Source organism: Enhydra lutris, unplaced genomic scaffold (assembly GCF_002288905.1).
Source record: "Enhydra lutris kenyoni isolate GAN:26980312 unplaced genomic scaffold, ASM228890v2 scaffoldscaffold9, whole genome shotgun sequence".
In the NCBI taxonomy this organism is placed as follows: domain Eukaryota; kingdom Metazoa; phylum Chordata; class Mammalia; order Carnivora; family Mustelidae; genus Enhydra; species Enhydra lutris.
Genome location: NW_019154093.1, coordinates 50,590,225 through 50,610,503, shown reverse-complemented (window position 1 = coordinate 50,610,503; position 20,279 = coordinate 50,590,225). Strand labels below are relative to the sequence as shown.

At 35.2% G+C, this 20,279-nt stretch overlaps 1 protein-coding gene across 1 annotated transcript in view; it reads left to right on the top strand.

Annotated features, from left to right (window-relative positions):
* Positions 1-20,279, top strand: part of LOC111143226 (tubulin tyrosine ligase like 7) — a 142,636-nt gene that overhangs the window by 48,223 nt on the left and 74,134 nt on the right. Inside the window, exons 2-7 of the mRNA XM_022496801.1 lie at positions 2,744-2,939; positions 3,144-3,275; positions 7,815-7,936; positions 8,779-8,846; positions 13,104-13,262; positions 17,645-17,861. Of these exons, the coding sequence (XP_022352509.1) occupies positions 2,915-2,939; positions 3,144-3,275; positions 7,815-7,936; positions 8,779-8,846; positions 13,104-13,262; positions 17,645-17,861 (723 nt within the window). The 5' untranslated portion in view covers positions 2,744-2,914. The remainder of the gene's footprint in view (positions 1-2,743; positions 2,940-3,143; positions 3,276-7,814; positions 7,937-8,778; positions 8,847-13,103; positions 13,263-17,644; positions 17,862-20,279) is intronic.

Sequence of the window (20,279 nt, the reverse complement as noted above, 5' to 3'; positions counted from 1 at the left end):
AATGAGGGTTTTAGAAGGGACGAGAATGTGGGAATGGGTGAGCCTGGTGATCAGTATCAAGGAGGGCATGGATTGCATGGAGCACTGGGTGTTATACATGAACAATTAATCATGGAACAGTACATCAAAAACTAATGATGTACTGTATGGTGACTAACATAACACAATAATAAAATAAAAAAAATTAAAAAAAGAGGAACCAATTCCTGCTGATTTTCTAATTCTTTTTTTTTCCTCTCAGTTTGTTTACTTCAACTAGAAATGAGGATTTTAATGGATGATTTTTACCTAAATACTTGACCTTTTTTTATATAGGTTCAAAGTTTTTTTTTCTTTGTTTTACTTTTTTTTGATATGTGTATGTTATAACTAACTATTATTTGATTCAGTGTCACTATATACTTAGAGCAGAGGTTGTCAGTCTTGGCTGCATGATATAGTTATGTGGAAAGCTTAAAACATGCTGATAGTTGGGCCCCACCAGGGATCTGGGGTATGGCTTGGTTACTAGGATTTTCAGAAGTTCCTCAAGTGATTCTACTTTGCAACCGAGCTTAAGAAACCCTTAGCTAAAGTATCTCGGAGGTAACTGAACCATGCTGTGTGCTTCTGAAAAGTAGGTAACCATGGCTCATTTGAGTGGTGTGATCAGTCTGTTGTCTCACGTCTCTCACTAAGAATAAAGTGAAATGATTAGAATTGGACGGTAGAATGAAATTCTTGAGTTTGATAAGCACTCTTACTGTTATTCACCAAAACATAAATGCAATTAAATAGGGCACATATGTGGTGAGACTAAATTTAAGGCCTTTAAATTCTTGTGTGGTAGGGGAAGAGATAACAGTTTTGTTCTGAGCTTGTTCTAATCAGAGTGTTTGGCTCATTATTTAAGTCAGAAATTAACAAATCTGTTTTTAGAGCCTGTAACAATTACTAATTTATTGTCAGTATAGTTAGGCAGACATTGTCTCACACTCTTGTTGACTTTGTCACCTACTTTCAATGTAATACGTACTCTGTTACCATAAGAGGATCTTTGTTTACTCCAGTAACAAGATGTTGGACAAGGACTTATAAACCCAAATAGTTACCTCCCTGAGGTATCAGAGAGCTTCCAGAAAGAAATCACACTGAATTTTAGATCACTCCTTTCTTTTATTCTGAAAAGTAATCCAGTCCATTTCCAGCTTGGAATTGCGAGCTTAAATCAAGCTAGGTGTGTTTACTGTGATTTCTCTGTTTGGTTTGAAGTATTGTGATTTCCCTCAATATGCCCATATCTTGCAGCTTGTAATACAATTGGGTTGTGAAAAATTTTTTTTACATCTATATAGCATATTAGCACAGTGTCTGAAAATAGTGGGGCTTTGTGAGTAGTATGAACAATTGGACAGAATGGGGCTCAAAGCCTAGGTTTTCTATTTATAAATTGTTATCTTGATTTATTTAACTTATTTAGACTTAATTTCCATATCTGGAAAATTGCAGAAATGGTATCTAAATTCCAGGTTTGTTAATAAGGTAAGATATTTTAGATTCCTAACAGTGCTACCCACAGTTGGTCTGTAATAAATATTTCCTAGCTTTCAGATTTAATTAGTCTAGGTAATTATTCTACTAAAAATGGTGCTTGAGAACAAACTAAGATTTAAATTTTCTTAAATAATGAATCTTATTATTAATAATGACTATTGGATGTGACGTATATGAGTCACATTTTATGTAGTTGAATTTCTGATAAACCTAATAATCTCCTGGTAAATGTATTGATACCATACCTTTGTTTATCATGATAACTTTTATAATTTTTCATTGTGTTTAGAGACATTTCCAAGAACTCAACAATTCCTACATTGTGAAGGGAGAAATTAGGAAATTGATAGTATAGACTGAGCAGTATAGTCTAGTCAGGGCATGAATACCTGGGTTCTACGTACACAGTGAAAATACAGGTGTCATACACGCCATGCTGAGGTGTAGCCAGATCAAATTTGTTCATTAAAAAATGTTTACAGCATTCCTCTGTGTGATCAAATAAGCTCATTGTAATAACAACTCCTCTCGTTTTCTGCCTTTCCGAAATTGTTTCCATTTTTTAAGCCACAATTCAAATGTGGTCTACTTTATAAAGTCGTCACCTTCCTCCCTGCCAACCACTGCCCCCCTCCCTAATGAGAAATCCCTTTTTTCTGTATTCTCTTGCTATGTGATCTCTGTCCTGGCACTTACTTCACTGTTTCATATGAAAAGTAATGCTGTACCTAAGTTTCAGACATTGGGTTGAAGGTTGTGTGGAGTCCCAATTAAGGGCACTGACTTTTACATCGGAGAGATGTTAATTTTGTCACTTTTTTGGTAAAGATTTGTCCTTTCCGAGGTCAGTTAACTGTAAGACAGGGATAAAAGTTCTACCTCATAGTTTTGTTGAAAGATTAAGTGGCTTAAGTGACCCATGACAGCAAGTGTTCAATAGTTGGTAGTGAATATGGTTATTGTTATTGTTGGTGTATGGCATGTTATTTATTGTGTGTAAATATATGACTTAAATAAAATTCTCTTCTACTCTGTGAACTTTTTAGGACAGGGAACCATCACTTGGCATTTTGCATAAGGTTTAATGAGTTAACAAATATTTGTTGATTGAATATGTACATTAACTTTCACCTTTACTTGACTTTTAAAAAGAACAGAAACATTTCATAAAAATTGTTTTCTAAATGACTTTGTTTTAAAATCCCTACAGGTAACTTCTCATCCCATAACTTCAGTGTCCTGAAATCTGAGGATTCCACCAAGATAATATGATAGGAACTTTCAGTGATCTGGAGCCATATCCTACTTAGACTAATGCAGGCCTCCCAGATATCCTGAGAGCTTGGTACAACAGCACACACTGTAACAGGCACAGGCAATAATGCCATCTTTGCCTCAAGAAAGAGGTAAGCAGATTGACATGATTGTATTATTATAGATCATCACTGAGAATTTTTTCTAAGAATTAAAAATTAATTGAGGACTCTTAACGAACCAGAATTTTTAGTTTTACCTTTTTTTTTTTTTTGGTGGGGGGGGGCATCTGTGTTCTCTGCTATGAAATTTTTGTTATTTTAGTGATACTTGATTGGTTTACATTTCTTTTAAAGTTATTCAGGGACCCTCTCCCCTGGATCTGAATACAGAATTGCCTTACCAAAGCACAATGAAAAGGAAAGTCAGAAAAAAGAAAAAGAAGGGAACCATTACAGCAAATGTTGCTGGGACAAAGTTTGAAATTGGTAGGTCTCCTCAGAATCATGAGATTTCATCACTGTTGGAAAGATTGGTTTGATGTTGAAAACAATGTTGAAATTCAGGGAGATACTGTTTGTGCAATTCATTTTTAAATGCCTTCTATAAAATGTTCTTTTTTATGAGATATTTAACATGTTAATAAACAAAAAGAACATCAATGTAAACTAAAGGCTTTAGCTATTAATGAGATGGTATTATATATGTGATTTTGATTAATACTTAATTTTTAAATCAAGTATGAAGTAAACATTACACAGATTAAAATGTTAGATGTAAAATTTAAAAATTACAAACTTTGAGATTTTTATCAAACAATGACTGACTTCAGGAATAGAGGAACAACACATTTCTCTCTGTGTTTTAAAAAAAAATTCTTTTGATGATCCTGTTGCTTTTTATTAATGAAGTTCCAGTTTTTATGTATAAGCAGTATCTGTGGTATAGAGAGTAGATAAGAAGAATAGTTGTCTTAAATTATGATACACTTGCCCAGCATTGCAGAACTTTTTTTTTTTTTTTTATATTTTATTTATTTGACAGAGAGAGACACAGCAAGAGAGGGGATATGAGCAGGGGGAGTAGGAGAGGGGGAAGCAAGGTCCTCTCAGAGCAGGGGGCTGGATGCCGGACTAGGTGCGGGGCTGGACCCCAGGACCCTGGGATCACCACCTGAGCCAAAGGCAGATGCTTAACTACTGAGCCACCCAGGCACCCCCAGCCTTGCAGAACTCTTAACAAATACCAGAGATACTCAACTAATCTTCCTCTTAGCCATTTTGCATTGAGAGAGTTAAGGAAAATCAAAGTATGTTAATTATTCTTACTCTTATCCATCTTTGAGAGTCTCATTTTCATTTATAGTAATTCACCAAAGTTCTTGAGTGATCAGTGGGAATATTTCATTGGAATTGAGGCGCCCCGATACTCTGTTCCAATAAGTGGTCCTCAGAGGCGGGGACTTGAAGCAAGTTAGCATGGGAGGGTGAGATGTGAAAGATTCAGGTTTATTTGCAGCATGTTTTCTAGAAACAAGAGTAAGTGACCATTGTTAAAGTGATTGATGGGTGGTGTTATCCTATTATTTACTTTAAGGTTTTGGTGGGGTTCATAAGGAACCTTGATCTACAGAAGAGTGTTTCAATTCAGTTCTCTCTCACTTTCCCAGGAAGTTTTCCCAGGGCTGAAGTTGCCTTAGCATCCTTTTTTTAGAATTAAAAAAAAAAATTATTTTATTGTGCTATGCGAGTCACCATACAATACATCATTAGTTTTCGATGTAGTGTTCCGAGATTCGTTGTTTAGGTATAACACCCAGTACTCCATGCAATACATGCCCTCCTTAATACCCACTACCAGTTTTCTTTATACTGAGTCCTACCTCCTTGCTGTGCTGTGGTGTTTAACAGAATTCCTGGCTCAGTCCTCGGATGTTTAACAGAATTCCTGGCTCAGTCCTTGGATCAGGGACTGTTTGGAGAATACAGAGCTAAGTATAGGGAAGGGAAAGAGGGAATTGGCCGTGTGTCAAGGAGAAAGAAAGCTACCTTGCTTTTTCCCTTATTTAAGCAAGTTTATGCAACACCTTACTTCTTATAATTTAATTACTGCTATCTTGGCATTTCGAATTATATAATGGAAATACACTTAAGCCATAATCCGAACACCTGTGTTTTTGCCCTGGTGTTGCCTGTTTCCTCATGTAGAATACTTTGCTATAGTTTTAATAGTAATATTTTTATAGCCATTGACCAAACATTTCCATATGCATTACCTCATTTAATCTTCCAAATAAACCTGTAAAATAGGCTGCATTACTCCCTTCCTCTCTTTCCCCTGCCTTTCTACACTATAATAGTGAGGTGAATTTGAAGTGGCTAATAGCATTAAGAAGATAAACACGGGAAAACAAAGACAGTAAAACTAAGATGAATCTTCTGGCTGGTAAGAGTACAAAATACATACCGCGAGACTCTCTGTAGTTCGAGATGGACATGGATTTGACTCAGAGCTTCCTAGCAACCAAAGCAAATATTAAAACATAATCAGTTATAGACTGCACAGTACCCAGAAGATAAAATCATTGGTTATTCGAAGGATATATGACTTCTGTATTCCTGAGTCTTGAGAGAAATTTCTCTTTTAGTTTCTTATGAAGACATATGGAGTAATGAAGTACGTTCTCTCACTGGTTCTATAATTACTACATTATGAAATTCCACATTATTTTTTATACATCCTCTATAGAAAGTTGAATAAACAAGTCCAGTGAGAGTTAGCAACTTACCCAAGTTCACACAGATGACAAAAGTGGAACTTGAACCTAAATTCATTTGTTTCCAAATTCAGTTTTCTTTTTACTATATCATATTGCCTAAGTAAAATGTGAATTGAAATTTAAATTGAGAAACACAAATGTATCTTCTATATCTAAGATTCAGAGAGTTGCATGGATTCCTATTTTTAAAACTCCTGAACAGCCTCTGAAAGCTCTATGGATCAAGGGAAAAGATCATAGGACAAATTATGAGGAGTATATTTTTGGTAATTTTTATTTAATGGGGACAAGAAGGATTGGAGAGGGGGTTATGTAATATATAAAGGGAAATCTGAGGAAATGTTTCATATGGTTATCTCTGTTTTACCAATGGAGTGTTCGGTCTGGTAGAAATTCAGTGTAGAGACAATTATTTTTTACCCCCTTATTAAAAGAGAGCTCCTAAAATATCAGCATTTCAAGGCATGGAGGTAGGCTTTAGCTGTCAACAAATTTCTATTTGGAGCTGATGCATTAAAGGGATTTCTTTTCCATGCAGTGGAGGATGATATCCTTAAAAGATTCCAAAAATTTCAGTTCAAATAAAAATTTGATTAAATGGCTTACCTGAGAAAAGAGACTTTATAATAACCTAGCATTGTGTTTTTCTTTGAAGTTCAACTTTGTCAGCTCTCCAAGCTTTGAATTTCTTAATAGAAGAGATTTATATATGATTGACCTTACAGATTTGGTTTGTGAATCTAAGGAAATAATGGATCTTTTCCACTATTGTTCTGTAACCTGAATGTTCCCAGCCTCACTGGTTCATGTGTACATTCATCATGTGTACATTCATGCATACATTTTAGTAGCTCATTATACTCCCTCCCTCTGTAACTGCCGCCAGTTTCATCTCTCTCTAAGGTCTTCTCAGTTATCTCTGAACAGCCCCAGACAATGTATCTCCTGTACTCAGGAACAGGTCTGCTTGTGAGCAGTTATTCTGGCCTCATTATTTTTTTACTGCTTATGAGTGAGTTAAAGCAGTCTCCCAGGCTGGGTAGCTGCGGCCCTTGCCCTCCCTGTGAGCCCTCAGGTCAGCAAAGTTGCGTGGTGGTCGGGGGCAGACAAGACAATGGCCCTTCCCCCAAGTCTTGTTTTGTACATTGTCACCTGCACCTTCAGAACAGCCCCAAGTTTTTCTGAGCCTTTCATGGAGAATGGTGATTTCAATTCAGCATTCCTCCCCACCCTAGCATCATCCCTCTCCAATCACTGTTCTCTTCTTTTATGTCTGTAGTCTAGGAACCATTGCATAAAAAATCTTTTCTTTCTCCTCAGCCAAAAAGCAATCAAGAGTCTCTAGAACTTGAGACTGACAAGTGTCTGCTCATCAGTTTTGTACTTGAGCCAAGTGAATTCAGACAACTGATCCCCCTTTACCATTTCTCCTCATGCATAGGGTGTACAGTAAAGAAAAACATTTAAAAAGGAAACATCGAAGGGCTGCCATATAGTTACACCTTTCTATTAAGACTCAGAATTCTGTTGGGATCCAAAATTTATCCTAAATATTTTGCTTATCTTTATTCTAAACTTGAAATTCATTGGAAGAAAAGTGTTAGTATGTTAATTTGATATCTAGATCAGAGAGGAGCATATAAATAGTTTGTACTGAAAAATAAGCTTTCCTCTGAGCACAAATTTTTTCAGTCAGATGAAGGTGTTAGGAGCAGATAGGAGGGCCAGTTTCCAGATCTCTACGGTGAATTCTGCTTCATTATTTCATATCCTGAGTCAACACTGACTTGGTTTTAATTGCTAAAAATAATTTGAACTGGGGAGGTGGAAAGTATAGGATAGGTCTAATGATCAGGAACTATTTTTACCTTTTCCCTTTTAGCCCAAGGTCACAAAAAAAAGCCATGAAGTCCATTTTCCTGAGTAGAGGTGTTGTCTCAGCTGTGTATGTGTTTTCACTGTGCCATGATTAGTCACTGAACTTTTTAGCAGAGTTGTGTACCTGCTGAAACTCTGACGGTTGAAACCGAGAATTTTGAGTGCAACCTAAAAACAGTTCTCAGTTACTGTGAATATAATTTGGCCCTAGATAAACTGTTGTAGCTAAAAATAAGGGAATGCTATAACTAATGGATATTTTGCAAATGAAATACTGTGAGATAAAATTTACATATATAAAACCTGTTTCCACAATGAATATATTTCAGTAGTATTTTAATTTTCATTTAACTTAATCATTTACTTGCAGTTCGTTTAGTGATAGATGAAATGGGATTTATGAAAACTCCAGATGAGGATGAAACAAGTAACCTTATATGGTGTGATTCTGCGGTTCAGCAGGAGAAGATTGCAGAGCTGCAAAATTACCAGGTGGGGATTAATCATGACCAGTTATTGGTTTTAGGAGAGTTCTATGAATTCCATCATAATTTTACTCAGATAGGATTCTTAATGTGTGGATATATTAAATTTCATTTCTAACTTATCTAAATAGCCTGTTTTGTTGCTGTCCAGTAGTCCTGACTCTTTGCATAAAAGCCTGAGTTCTTTCCAGTCTAACTTTTAACCTCTTTCCATCTTTAAGGAAGAATTAATAGGAGAAAACACTTCCTACACAGGTGCTTTGCATTACTCTTAAAGACGAGTGACGTGGAAAAATTGCACAGAGAAATCAGGAAGTGGAACTACCTTGTAATATCTGCCATGCGGGCTTCATTCTTTTATTTGTAGAATGTCAAACAAACATATTAAAAAGTAGAAATCAAACTAAAAAGCCAAATACACAGAATTTTAGACAATCAACATTTTGTATAGTTTGTCAGTATAGAGTGTAATACAAAATTGGCTATAGGATACTAACAAGGCCATTCTTGCCAATATTTCTACAATGCTTATCTGTATGAATATAGTAAACTTAGAATAGTAGAAATAGACATTGAATGACCAGTTATTCAACACGGAAAATTGTAACACCCATATCTCTGTAAACATGGTTTTCTGATTTCTTAAAAAAATTTGCAATTTTCTTCTTTGCTTATTGTAGATTCTTTAATTCTATAAAGTCATTATAGTCATTTCATTTTAAATATTTTACATTAATAGTCAGTTTTTTAAGAACATTAAACTCAGGATGGGTGTAACTTTATTGTACTATAAATGAATGTATTCATTAAGTCCATGGGAATATTAATGTTTACCTTTTTATTTTCCAGAGGATCAACCATTTTCCAGGAATGGGGGAGATCTGTAGAAAGGATTTCTTAGCAAGAAATATGACCAAGTAATCTTCATTTTCTTGTAATAGAGAAGACCTTTTCAAAGTTTGTTTTGAATGTTATAGTGTATCTTTCACCAGGTTACATTGATTTGAAATGGTATTTTGATGGAAGAGATAGAATTTTAGAGCTAGCAGATCTTAGAAGTTTCCTGGTTCTTCCTTCATTTTGTAGAGGAGGTAACTGAGAATCAGAGAAATGAGTATCTTGCACAAGTAAAACAAACAGTGAATCGTGGAGCCAGAGCAGAATCCTGGGCTCCAGAATCTCAGACTCTTTTCACTGCAGTTTAGCAACATAATACACTGTGTGTGTGTGTGTTCAAACCATGTTTATTGAGCATCTATGTTTTATTGAGCATCTAATGTGTGCCAGACATGAGAGTAGGTGCATTTGTGCACACACATACACACAGGCATATGTGTATGTCCCTACCCAGGTCTCTGAGATAAATATATATATACTTATCTCTGAGACCACTATTTGGAGTAACAATTCTACTGTTATGGGAAAAACTGTTCACAAGTTCTCAAGCGTTATACCAAATGAACTGCAGAATTTTTGTGCAATTTATATTTCTGTGGATTAGGTTTTTTTTTAGTTTAAGGAAGTTGAGTGATAATTTAAGAAAATTTTTAAAAAAGAAAACTCAAACAGAGAAAGGTTAGGAAACTTGATATATAACTAAATATTTATATGCATCATGTGAAAGTTTATACACTCACCCAACAAATATTTTTTGTGTGTCTGTTATAGACTAGAGACTGCTAACAGGCAAACAAGATGAATAAGGCCTAGTCCCTGCCTAGAACTCAAATTTTAGTAAGGGAGAAAGAGTGATGTACATATAATACAGTTTGATGGTACCACAGGGGAGAGTCAGTGTAAGGCAGTGACAAAGATGATGACAGAGGTTATTTCCAGGAGGGTTTGGGTGGTTTTCTGGGGAATTCAAATGCAAAATGGATATTGAAGAATGTATAGGAGTTCACCCTTTGAGAAGAAGGCAAGGAGACTGTAGGCAAAGATGGCAGTGGGAGGAACTATATGGAAACTTAAACCAACATGTTAGGTTTGGGGGAACTTCTAAGTAGTTCCTGTGGTTTTATAGGGTGTCAGGAAGCTCAGTTTGTGATGCTGCTGCAGGTAAATGCAAAGGCCAGGCTGCATTCACCATGTTACTCTGTTTTATTCAATCATTTCATCATTGATTCTTTAATCTCTTTAACTACTTAGCAGACATTTCTGTTTATCCTGAGAAAAATGAGAACTTTTTTAATGGCTTTGAGTAGAGAAATGATATATTTTCCATACTCTTGGTGGGCCTGTAGATCATGGATTCAAAGAAGGGGGAGAAAGGAGGGAGGAAGCCCTGAAGGAGGTGATGATCATCAACATCTGATAAACCAAAGGAGAGGTAGTGGGAATGGTGGAGAGAAAATGCATCTGGAAAATAGGGAAAAGAAAGAACTGACAGGACTGGAAAGCTGCTGTGATGTGCGAATCAAAGGGGAGGAGGAGAGCAGTGTCCGAGATGACTGCTAGGCTTCTGGCTTAGGAAACATGTAGGTGGGGGCAATTTACTAACACAGGGATTATAGCAAGAACAGACTTCAGAGGAAAGGGAATTCCTTCTGTAAATTTTTGGACATGTGTTTCATTGAAGTCATTTACTTTCATCTAACATTTATTAAATATCTATTATACGCTGGGCAGTGTCCTGGCCTTTGGGCACATCAGGTGATCAAAATCAAACTTGTGGATTTTACAGCTTTGGGTTGTAACTGTGATAAGTGCAATGAAGTAGAGTTACATAGTAGTCAATTAATGGATAGTGAAGGACTTCTGGCGGAGGGAGATATTGGAGAGTTTCCCCATGGATGTGATGTGGTAGCTTAAATATGAATGCTGAGAGTTTATTGGTGAAAATGATAGAGAACAGTTTTCTGGGCAGGAAAAAGTGTATGGTCTGAGGTCATATGGTGGGAGAAAGCAAGAATAGTCAGGATACTGAAATAAAGTCAAGTGTAGCTGGAGCACAGAGACATTGATGGGAATGGGAGAGATTAGCTGAAGGGTAATGGTTAGGATTATAGTCCTTATCCTAAATTCCATAGGAGAGGAGGAGTGGGGGTGAAGCTGGTAGAATGACAAATTTGCATTTTGAAAAGATCATTCTACCTGCTTTGTAGAGAACGAGAAGGTTAACTGTAGATTTATTAGTACCTATTACACATAGGTGATTTCTTATTTTTCTAAGATCCTTGGAATTTTCCTTAAGGAAAAAAGAACCTTCTATTAAATGGAAAGTAATGACCTACTTATATAAAAATCAAATTAATTAAATTACATGCTTAATATCATTTAGTAAGTCCATGACAACTATGAGCAGAAATTATTCCATATTTCCAAATTCCTAAGTAAGATTGCATGTCTGTTTTGAAGCTATACATTTTTACACCAAATGATTTGTGCTAGATTGCTAAATGGAATAAAGTTTTCTCTTGAATGTATGTGTGCTTGGGTTTTTTCCAAGTATGTATGTATGTGAAAGAATGATATCATTCATAAATACTCTGCGTGGTTAGTTTAAAATATATTATTTTAATTAAAACTTTAAATTGATCTAATTTCATATCACTGTTAAAAATATAATAAATACATTTAAAGGTATTGGACACAAAAACAAGGACATCAGCACTGTTCCTGTGTTTCCTTTAGTTTTGTGTATATGTGTGTATGTGCGTTTTCCAAACCAGTCAGTGTTAGCCTATTTTGTATTGAGATTCTTTAGTTTATTGGCTTATTCTGGATTTCACAGATAAGGGGCGCCTGGGTGGCTCAGTTGGTTAAGCAACTGCCTTCGGCTCTGGTCATGATCCCGGAGTCTTGGGATCGAGTCCCACATCGGGCTCCCAGCTCCATGGGGAGTCTGCTTCTCCCTCTGACCTCCCCTCTCATGCTCTCTGTCTCTCGAATAAATAAATTAAAAAAAAAAAAGCCATTGTGGATTTCACAGATAAGAGTTGGTAATTATTTCCCTTCTCATGGTGGAAATATAACTTTTTTATAGGGTTTTCTTGAAAGAGCACTTGAAATATGATAACCATAGGAACTTATAGCTGTGGAAAGCCATGTGGCTTCCATATGCCACACCCTAGTTTCAGAATGTCGGCCCGGCCTCCGTGCTTTCCATGTACTGTGGTTTCATTTTAGATTTTACCAGTCTCATCTGGGAACAGTATCTCCTTATTTATAAGAGACTTGCTTACATTTATTAAAAGGAGCTTTTTTTGGAAATAATCAGATTTTCTTTAATAAATAATATTTGAAAATATTTCTTATAATTTCTTCATTTTTATTGGGAATCAATATGTACAAAATGGTCAATATTGGGATTAATCAAAAGTAAGCATTTTATACCTAGTTTTATCCTTAAATTATGTATCAAATAGGGAGCCTGATTAGTAGCAAATATAAAAATATCAGGACATACATTGTAGCCATAAAACCACATGTAGAGACATATGTAGTTCATGTTAAAACAAAATGAAACAAAATTTCAAGTATACTCAGAGGTTCACATGGTTTTTTTTAGAAAAGTAGTTAAACTTCAAAAATAGTGTAGGAAAAAATGATCAAAACTGCTCCTTATGGGTGCCTCAGAGGACTCAAAGTTATCTTCAAAGACACAACATGAACGGCACCTGGTGGTGAACTATTTCCTGCTACCCACCCTTTCATCCCAGGCGCAGAGTTAATGACTATTTCCTCATTACCTTGCCATGTATGTCTTTATTGCACTTACCACATTGTATTTAATAGCCCATTTGTAAATTCCTTAGGGTAGAGAATATTAATTTATCTTAATATCCCTAGTGCCTAGCATATAGTGTATACTCGAATATAGTACACTATAGCATATAGCGTAAACTAGCATATAGTGTATACCTAGTGCCCTATCCCATATTAATTTATCTTAATATCCCTAGTGCCTAGCATATAGTGTATAACTGAATGATCTACCAATATATGAATTGGTACATAGGACAGAGAATCTTGTCCTTTTCTTTCATTGATGTATCCCCAGTGTCCAGAATAATGCCTAGCACATAGTGGGTGCTTTATAGACATATATGGAATGAATCAGTAAATGAAGAAATCGTGGGAATTTAAATCCTTGCAATAAATGCCAGTAGCACAGAGAAAGAAAATTTAGAAAAGTATGAATAGAAATTACTTTTATTATCTCTAATTTACAGAATGATTAAGTCCCGGCCTCTGGATTATACCTTTGTTCCTCGAACATGGATCTTCCCTGCTGAATATACCCAATTCCAGAACTACATGAAAGAATTGAAGAAAAAAAGAAAGCAGAAAACTTTTATAGTAAAACCAGCCAATGGTGCAATGGGTCATGGGTAGGTATTTTTCACCCAGAACATATAAAAGTTTAAAAAAAATTGGGGGGAAAAGAATAAATGTGAGCATTCACTCATGGTTGAATATGAAAAAATAATAAAATGGGTCGCTGTTGCTTTTTTGGAACTAAATATTTATTGAGCTATTTTTTCCTGTTCCACAGGCTTCAGTTCTTCAATTTAAAGATTAAATCAGTTGAAAGACTTTTATAGGAGACAACAAAATAGAGAAAAAAGATATTTTCTAATTTTTTTCTTAAATGTAAAATTTGTATTTATAATAATTTTAGAGTAACCTTGGAGGATAAACTTCAGTTAATAGTAGAGCCAAATTGACTTGGAGAAAAATATAGTAAGGTAGTTACTCTTTCAATAGCTAGACATTTAAAGCAAAATAATTATATCCTCTTTGCTTTACAAATAAGTTTTTTTCTTTATCGAGCCATAGTGATTAAATTAAGAATGAGTAAAACACATTTTAAGCTAAGGTACCATGAACTAGACGTGTTAGCTGAACATAGATTACACAACTTAATATTCCTGTGTCCTTTTGCTTTCTAATGTTCATTTTCTGCAATGTATTTTTTCAGAGAAAATATGGCTGAGGCTGCTTTAATTTTTTTATTTTTAAAGATTTTACTTACATATTTGTCATAGAGAGAGAGAGCACACAAGTCAGGGAAGCGGTAGGCTCCGCATTGAGCTGGGTCTGGATGTGGGACTTGATCCCAGGACCCCAGGATCATGACCTGAGCTGAAGGCAGACACTTAACTGAGCCATCCAGATGTCCCAAGGCTGCTTTTAATAAAAACACATATATGTTATTTTAATCTTTTGATTTATCATTTTATCATTGCATATTGTCCTTGTCTTTTACAACAAATTTTCTCTTTAAGTCTGTTTTGTGTAATACTAGTATACCACTCCAGTTCTCTCTTATTACTTTCAGCATGGAGTATCTTTTCTATTTGTTCACTTTCAAGTTATTTGTATCTTTGAATCTGAAGTGAATCTCTTGTAGACAGTCTGTGATTGGACCATGTTTTTTTTTGAATACATTCTGCCAATGCTAGTCTTAGTTGGAGAGTTAATCCATTTGTAATTATTGATAAGGAAAGACTTATTTCAGCCATTTTGCTATTTGTTATCTGTGTCTTAATATAGTTTTCATTCCTCAATTCCTCCTTTTCTACTCTCTTTTATATTAAATATTTTATTGTGTGCTATTTTAATTTTCTTGTCATTTCTTTTACTATATATTTGTGAGTTTAAAATTTTTTAATTATTTTATTTTTTTTTTTCAGGAATAGAATTTTTTGACTCACTTACATACAATACCCAGTGCTCATTGTACATGTGTGCTGTCCTTAATACCCATCACCCATTTAGCTCATTCCCTGCCCACTTCCCTCCATCAACCCTCAGTTTGTCCTCTATTTTTAAGAGCCTCTTATGGTTTGCCTCCCCCTCTCTCCTTCTCTCTTTTTTCCCCCTTCCCACATGTTTATCTATTTTGTTTCCTAAATTCCCCATATGAGTGAAATCTTATGGTATTTGTCTATCCCTGACTGCCTTACTTCGCTTAGCATCATGCAATCTAGCTCCATTCCCATTGCTATAAATGGCAAGATTTCATTCTTTTTGATGGCTGAGTAATATTCCATTGCACATATACACACTACATCTTTATCCATTCATCATTTGGTGGACACTTGGGCTCTTTCCATAGTTGGCTATTGTTGATATCGCTGCTATAAACACCAGGTTGCATGTACCCCCTTTGAATCTGTTTTGGAGTTTTTTTTAAATGGTTTCCCTGGGATTATAATTAATACCTCAATTTATAACAATCTTGTTTAGATTAATATCAACTTAGTTTCAGTAGTAAAACAAAAACAAAGGAGTCCCTCATTTTGCTTCTATATAGCTCTGTCCCTCTTTATATTATTATTGTTACAAATTACATTTTCATACATTGTGTGCCCATCAACATAGATTTATAATTACTGTTTAATGCAGTTGTATTTTACATAAAATAGGAAAAAAGAATTATAAATCTAAACTACATTAATAGTGACTTTCATATTTACTTATGTAGTGACCTTTACCAGGCGTTTTTTATTTATTTGTGTGGATTTGAGTTACTGTCTAGTGTCTTTTCATTTCAGTCAGAAGAATTCTCTTCAGCATTTCTTATAGGCCAACTATATTATTAACAAGCTATCAGATTTATCTGGGAATATCTTAATTTCTTCTTCAATTTTGAATACTTTTGCCAGATAAAGAATTATTGGTTAACAGGTTATTTTATTTTATTTTATTCTATTTTTTCCTCTGTCTTTCTGTCAACACTTTGAATATATCATCTTACTGCCTCTAGTCTCCATTGTTTCTGTTGAGAAATCAGCTATTTATCTTATTGAGGATCAATAGAGTGTGATGAGTAGCTTTAGTCTTGCTTTGAAGATTCTCTCTGTCTTGGCTTTTGACAGTTTTATTATAATATGTCTCAGTGTGGATGTCTTTGAATTTATCCTACTTGGAGTTAATTGGGTTCTTTAGATATGTAGTTAATGTTTTTCATAATTTGGGAAGTTTGCAGCCATTAATTCTTTAAATATTCTTTCTGTCCCTTTCTCTCTCTCCTCTTCTTTTGAGATTCCTATTACGTATATGTTGATATTCTTGATGGTGTCCCATAAAACTCTTAACCTCTGTTCATTTTTCTTCATTCTTTTTTCTTTCCGTTCCTCAGACCTAGTCAGTCTCAATTGATCTACCTTCAAGTTAATTAATTTTTTTTCTGACTTCCTGTATCTTCTGTTTAGCCTTGCTAATGAATTTTTTTTGTTTCAGTTATTGTTATTTTTTAACTCCAGAATTTCAGTTTGGTTCCCTCCACTCTTCCTTAAAACAAACAAACAAACAAACAAACAAACAAAAACCCCAAAACAAACAAACAAACAAAAACTTCTATCTCTGTGGATACTCTCTATTTGGTGAGATATTCTTCTCGTGGTTGCCTTCAGTTCTCTCCATATGGTTTCCTTTAACCCTTTGAACAGATTTAAAACAGTTGATCTAAATTATTGATTGTCTAGTAAGCCCAATGTCTGTCTTTCTATTAATTGGTAACTTTCCTGAGTATGGGCCATACTTTAATTTTCTTTGCATGACTCATAGTTTTTTGTTGGAAATCAGACATTTTGAATGTTATAATGTAGCAACGCTGGAAATCGGATTCTCCCCCCTAAAAGGTTTTTTGTTGCTGCTTGTTATGGTTGCTCTTTATTTGTTTAGTTATCTTTCTGAAATAATTTTTTGAAGTCTGTATTTTTTGTTGTGTGTGGAACTGAAGTTCCTGTTCTTTTGGGTGGGTGCTTAGCTTGTAAGTGGACAGACATCTCCTCAAACACTTGCAACCAAAAAAACAAAACAAAATGAAACAAACCAAGAAAACCTCCCCCAAACCCAAACTCCCAGTCCTTGCAGAAGGGGTGTATATGTGTGTTGGAATATGCCTTCAGCATTCAACTAGGCAGTTTAAAACTCTGCCCTAGTCTTCATTTCATGCTTGTGCAGAGCCTGATGGTTAACCAGAGGTAAGAGCTTAGGGCCTTTCAAGTCTTTCCTGAGCATGCACTTAGCCTTGGGCATGCACATGGTGTTCTAGATTCCCAGAAATATGTCTGAGCTTTTCAAAGCTTTTATTCCCCAAAGATTCTCATACTTTAGTTTTTCTTTCCAATATTTTTAGTTAGTATATTGTTTTCTCCAACATTTATTGGTTGTCATAGACAGCAGGAACTAATGCATTTGTCTTCAAATGTTTTCAACAATGCCCCCTACCCCCTCCCCCACTCCCCCACAAGTAGCTGCCTCAACTACATTAGGAGAATTCCTAATTAGGCAAGATAAAAGCGGTCCTTTTATCTTGGAGGGAGCCATCAGACAGGAAAAACAACAGTAACAAGAGAAATAAAACTACTACAAGAATAAGGTCTATTCTGCTCCCTCCAGAACCAGGACCTGTACTGGGAACATGGGCTATTGTTTAAGTCTGAGGATGAGTTGAGGTTGGGGAATGGGCCAGAGTAAGTTAAAATGCCACAAAGCTCATTTTATATAGATTTGGGCTTTTTTTTTTTTTTTTTTTTTAAATTAAGTGCTCCTTGGTTGTTATAAGCTTTTGGTCAGTTTCTAGTTTTCCAAAAAAGTTGATTCTGACTATCTTTTGGCTGTTTATTGCTTTTGTGGAGGGACAGACACTGGGATTCCCTACTCCACCATTTTGCTCTTGAGTATTACCTGTAACTTTGTAAATATCTTGACCCCATATCAAATTAGTCTTTTAATTCTTTTTTTATTTTTTTTAACTTAGAATTTCTTTGATAAGAAATGGTGACAAACTTCCATCTCAGGATCATTTGATTGTTCAAGAATACATTGAAAAGCCTTTTCTAATGGAAGGTTACAAGTTTGATTTACGAATTTATATTCTGGTGACATCATGTGATCCACTGAAAATATTTCTCTACCATGATGGACTTGTGCGAATGGGAACAGAGAAATACATTCCACCTAATGAGTCTAATTTGGTAAGTGATACCAGACAGAATCTATGGTTTTATTCATTTGTTCAACTTGTACTTCTTAGAGTATACACTATATGTAAAGATTCTATGAATCAAAGTACCCCTTATCAGGTTTTTATAGTTAGGAATTGTGTACATAAACAAGACTTCTTCTCATTTATGGACAGCTTTGTGAAAATTAGAAAGATAAAAAGGTGTCTCCTCCGGCAGGCTAATTAGGAGAGGGCCCTCCCTTTGGGTGCTGTCTGCAAGCACAAGGCTGGATTTCAAAGCACATGTGTATGTAGTGGCCTTGCATAGAAATGACGTGTACACATGTATATACAATAACCCTATATAGAAATGGATTTCAAAACACATGTGTGTATGCTTTGGCCCTGATAGAAATGATTTATTTAGAAATATAAATAGAAATAATATCTCATTGAGAAGTATAGACAGAGTATCATGGAGTTGAGTAGAAGGATAGTTTATGTTTAGCTTTTCATGGAGGAGGTGGTATTTGAGCAAGCTTTATATCACAGGTTAGGGTTTAACAAGTAGGATGTGGGAGAAAGTATATGAAACAAAGAAAGTGAGAGTTATCAGAAAGTAGAGTTATTAACTTGTCACTTTGCACAAAAGAAAAGATGGTAAATTTACACTGACCAAATGTAAAGTAGAGACATAAACTGGTAGTCTTAGTGTGCATTTGAAAATCTATTAAATGGAGCTTTCTATAGATATTTTTCCATTAAGATTTCCTTTGTATAGGCATAACACATTGATGAAAGTCAAAACAGCAGTTTATGGTTTATGAAGGTCAAACTGTAATTTATTATCATAATTTATCATGAAAGTCACAAATTTTATTATCCATACTTAAAAGTTTAGTTAACCTCTACCCTATTTTTGGACCTACTGATTATAGTAAAAATTATAATTATCATTTCCCATTTTGTCAAAAGCCTGGTTATTGTTCTCCTCCAATGTTATGCACACAATTAACTGCACTGAAAGTCGTATTTTAAAAATTACATAATGACTGATCATAAATGTTGCTATGTTCAATTAATGAAAAATGTTGTAAACCTGGCAAAGGAAGAATAAGAGAACTGTAAATTTTTCACTGGAAAGGAAGATAAAGGAAAGAATCATCTCTTTAAAGGTCATAAGGTGTGAATATATTCAATCACCAAGTAATATTTGCACTCTACTGCATTCTAGGCATTGTGCTGGTTTTGGAAAAACAGTGACCAAGACAGATACAGTGCTTGACCTCTCAAAAGCAACAGTCTAGTGGGGAGGCAGAAAATAAAATAAGCAATTATAATAACTGATGGTAAGTGTAATGGTCTACGACACTGAGGGTGCGAAGGCAGTGCATAGCAAGGGCACTAACGCAGCTGGAGATAAAGTTTAGAGAGGGAGATTGTTAAGTGAAATATGAATAATGAAGGGCTAGCCAGGTTGGGGGCAGGGTGGGGTGGGGTGGAAGTTCATAGAGAAAAATGGCCCAGAGGTATGGTGTGTCCTGAGAAAGCACTCATGTTCAGTGTGGCTCAATACAGACCGTGGTGGGGTGGGTGTTCGGAGATGAGGGTGAAGAGCCTACAGAACAGATCTTTCAGGGCTTTTTAGGCCATGTCTAGGATTTTGGAATTTAACCTAAGAAGAAGGGAAGCATTGAAAAATTTTAAAGAAGGAAAGAAGGAGTGAGATTTTTATCTTAAAAACTCACTTGGTTTATCTGTGGGGAATCTGAGAGATGGATGTAGATGTAGATGGATGGGAGAGGTGAGGGTATGGGAGAAGCTGTTTTCCAGTCTAACCACCTGTGAGGGGAAAGATGGCCTTATCTGAAGTAGCAGCAGAAGGACTATACTAACAATAAGAATATAGATTTAAGATATATTTATGATAATGTGGATAACATTGATATACTGACAGGTTAGATTTGTAGAACAGGAGGAGAAAGGAGAGAGAAATTAAGGATAAAACTCAAGAATTGTGGCATGGGCCAATTGGATGGATGATGTATGATTCACCATGGTAGGAAACGTAGGGGCTATTAAAGGTCTTGCAGGAAGCCAGTGTGTTTGGTTTGACACACCTGCACAGCCTCCAAATGGATCTAGGCTATAAGCATTTAGATGTATAGCATAAGTGTAGAGTTCAGAAGAGAGAACCAAGCTATAGGCCTAATTTGAGACTCGTCAGCTCTTAGCTTATAATTAAAATAATTCGTGTGAATAATACATTGTAAGGTAGATAGTCATGTTTTGAGAAAAAAGAGTAATAAGACTTGTAAGCTCATTTAGGTAGTAAAGTGATTTATTTTAATGTCTTAAATTATGTGTATGTGATTTGCTTAAATACACTAGATTAGGAAATCATAAAGAAAGTATGGTAGTCAGGAAATGTAACCTCAAGGTCTCACTT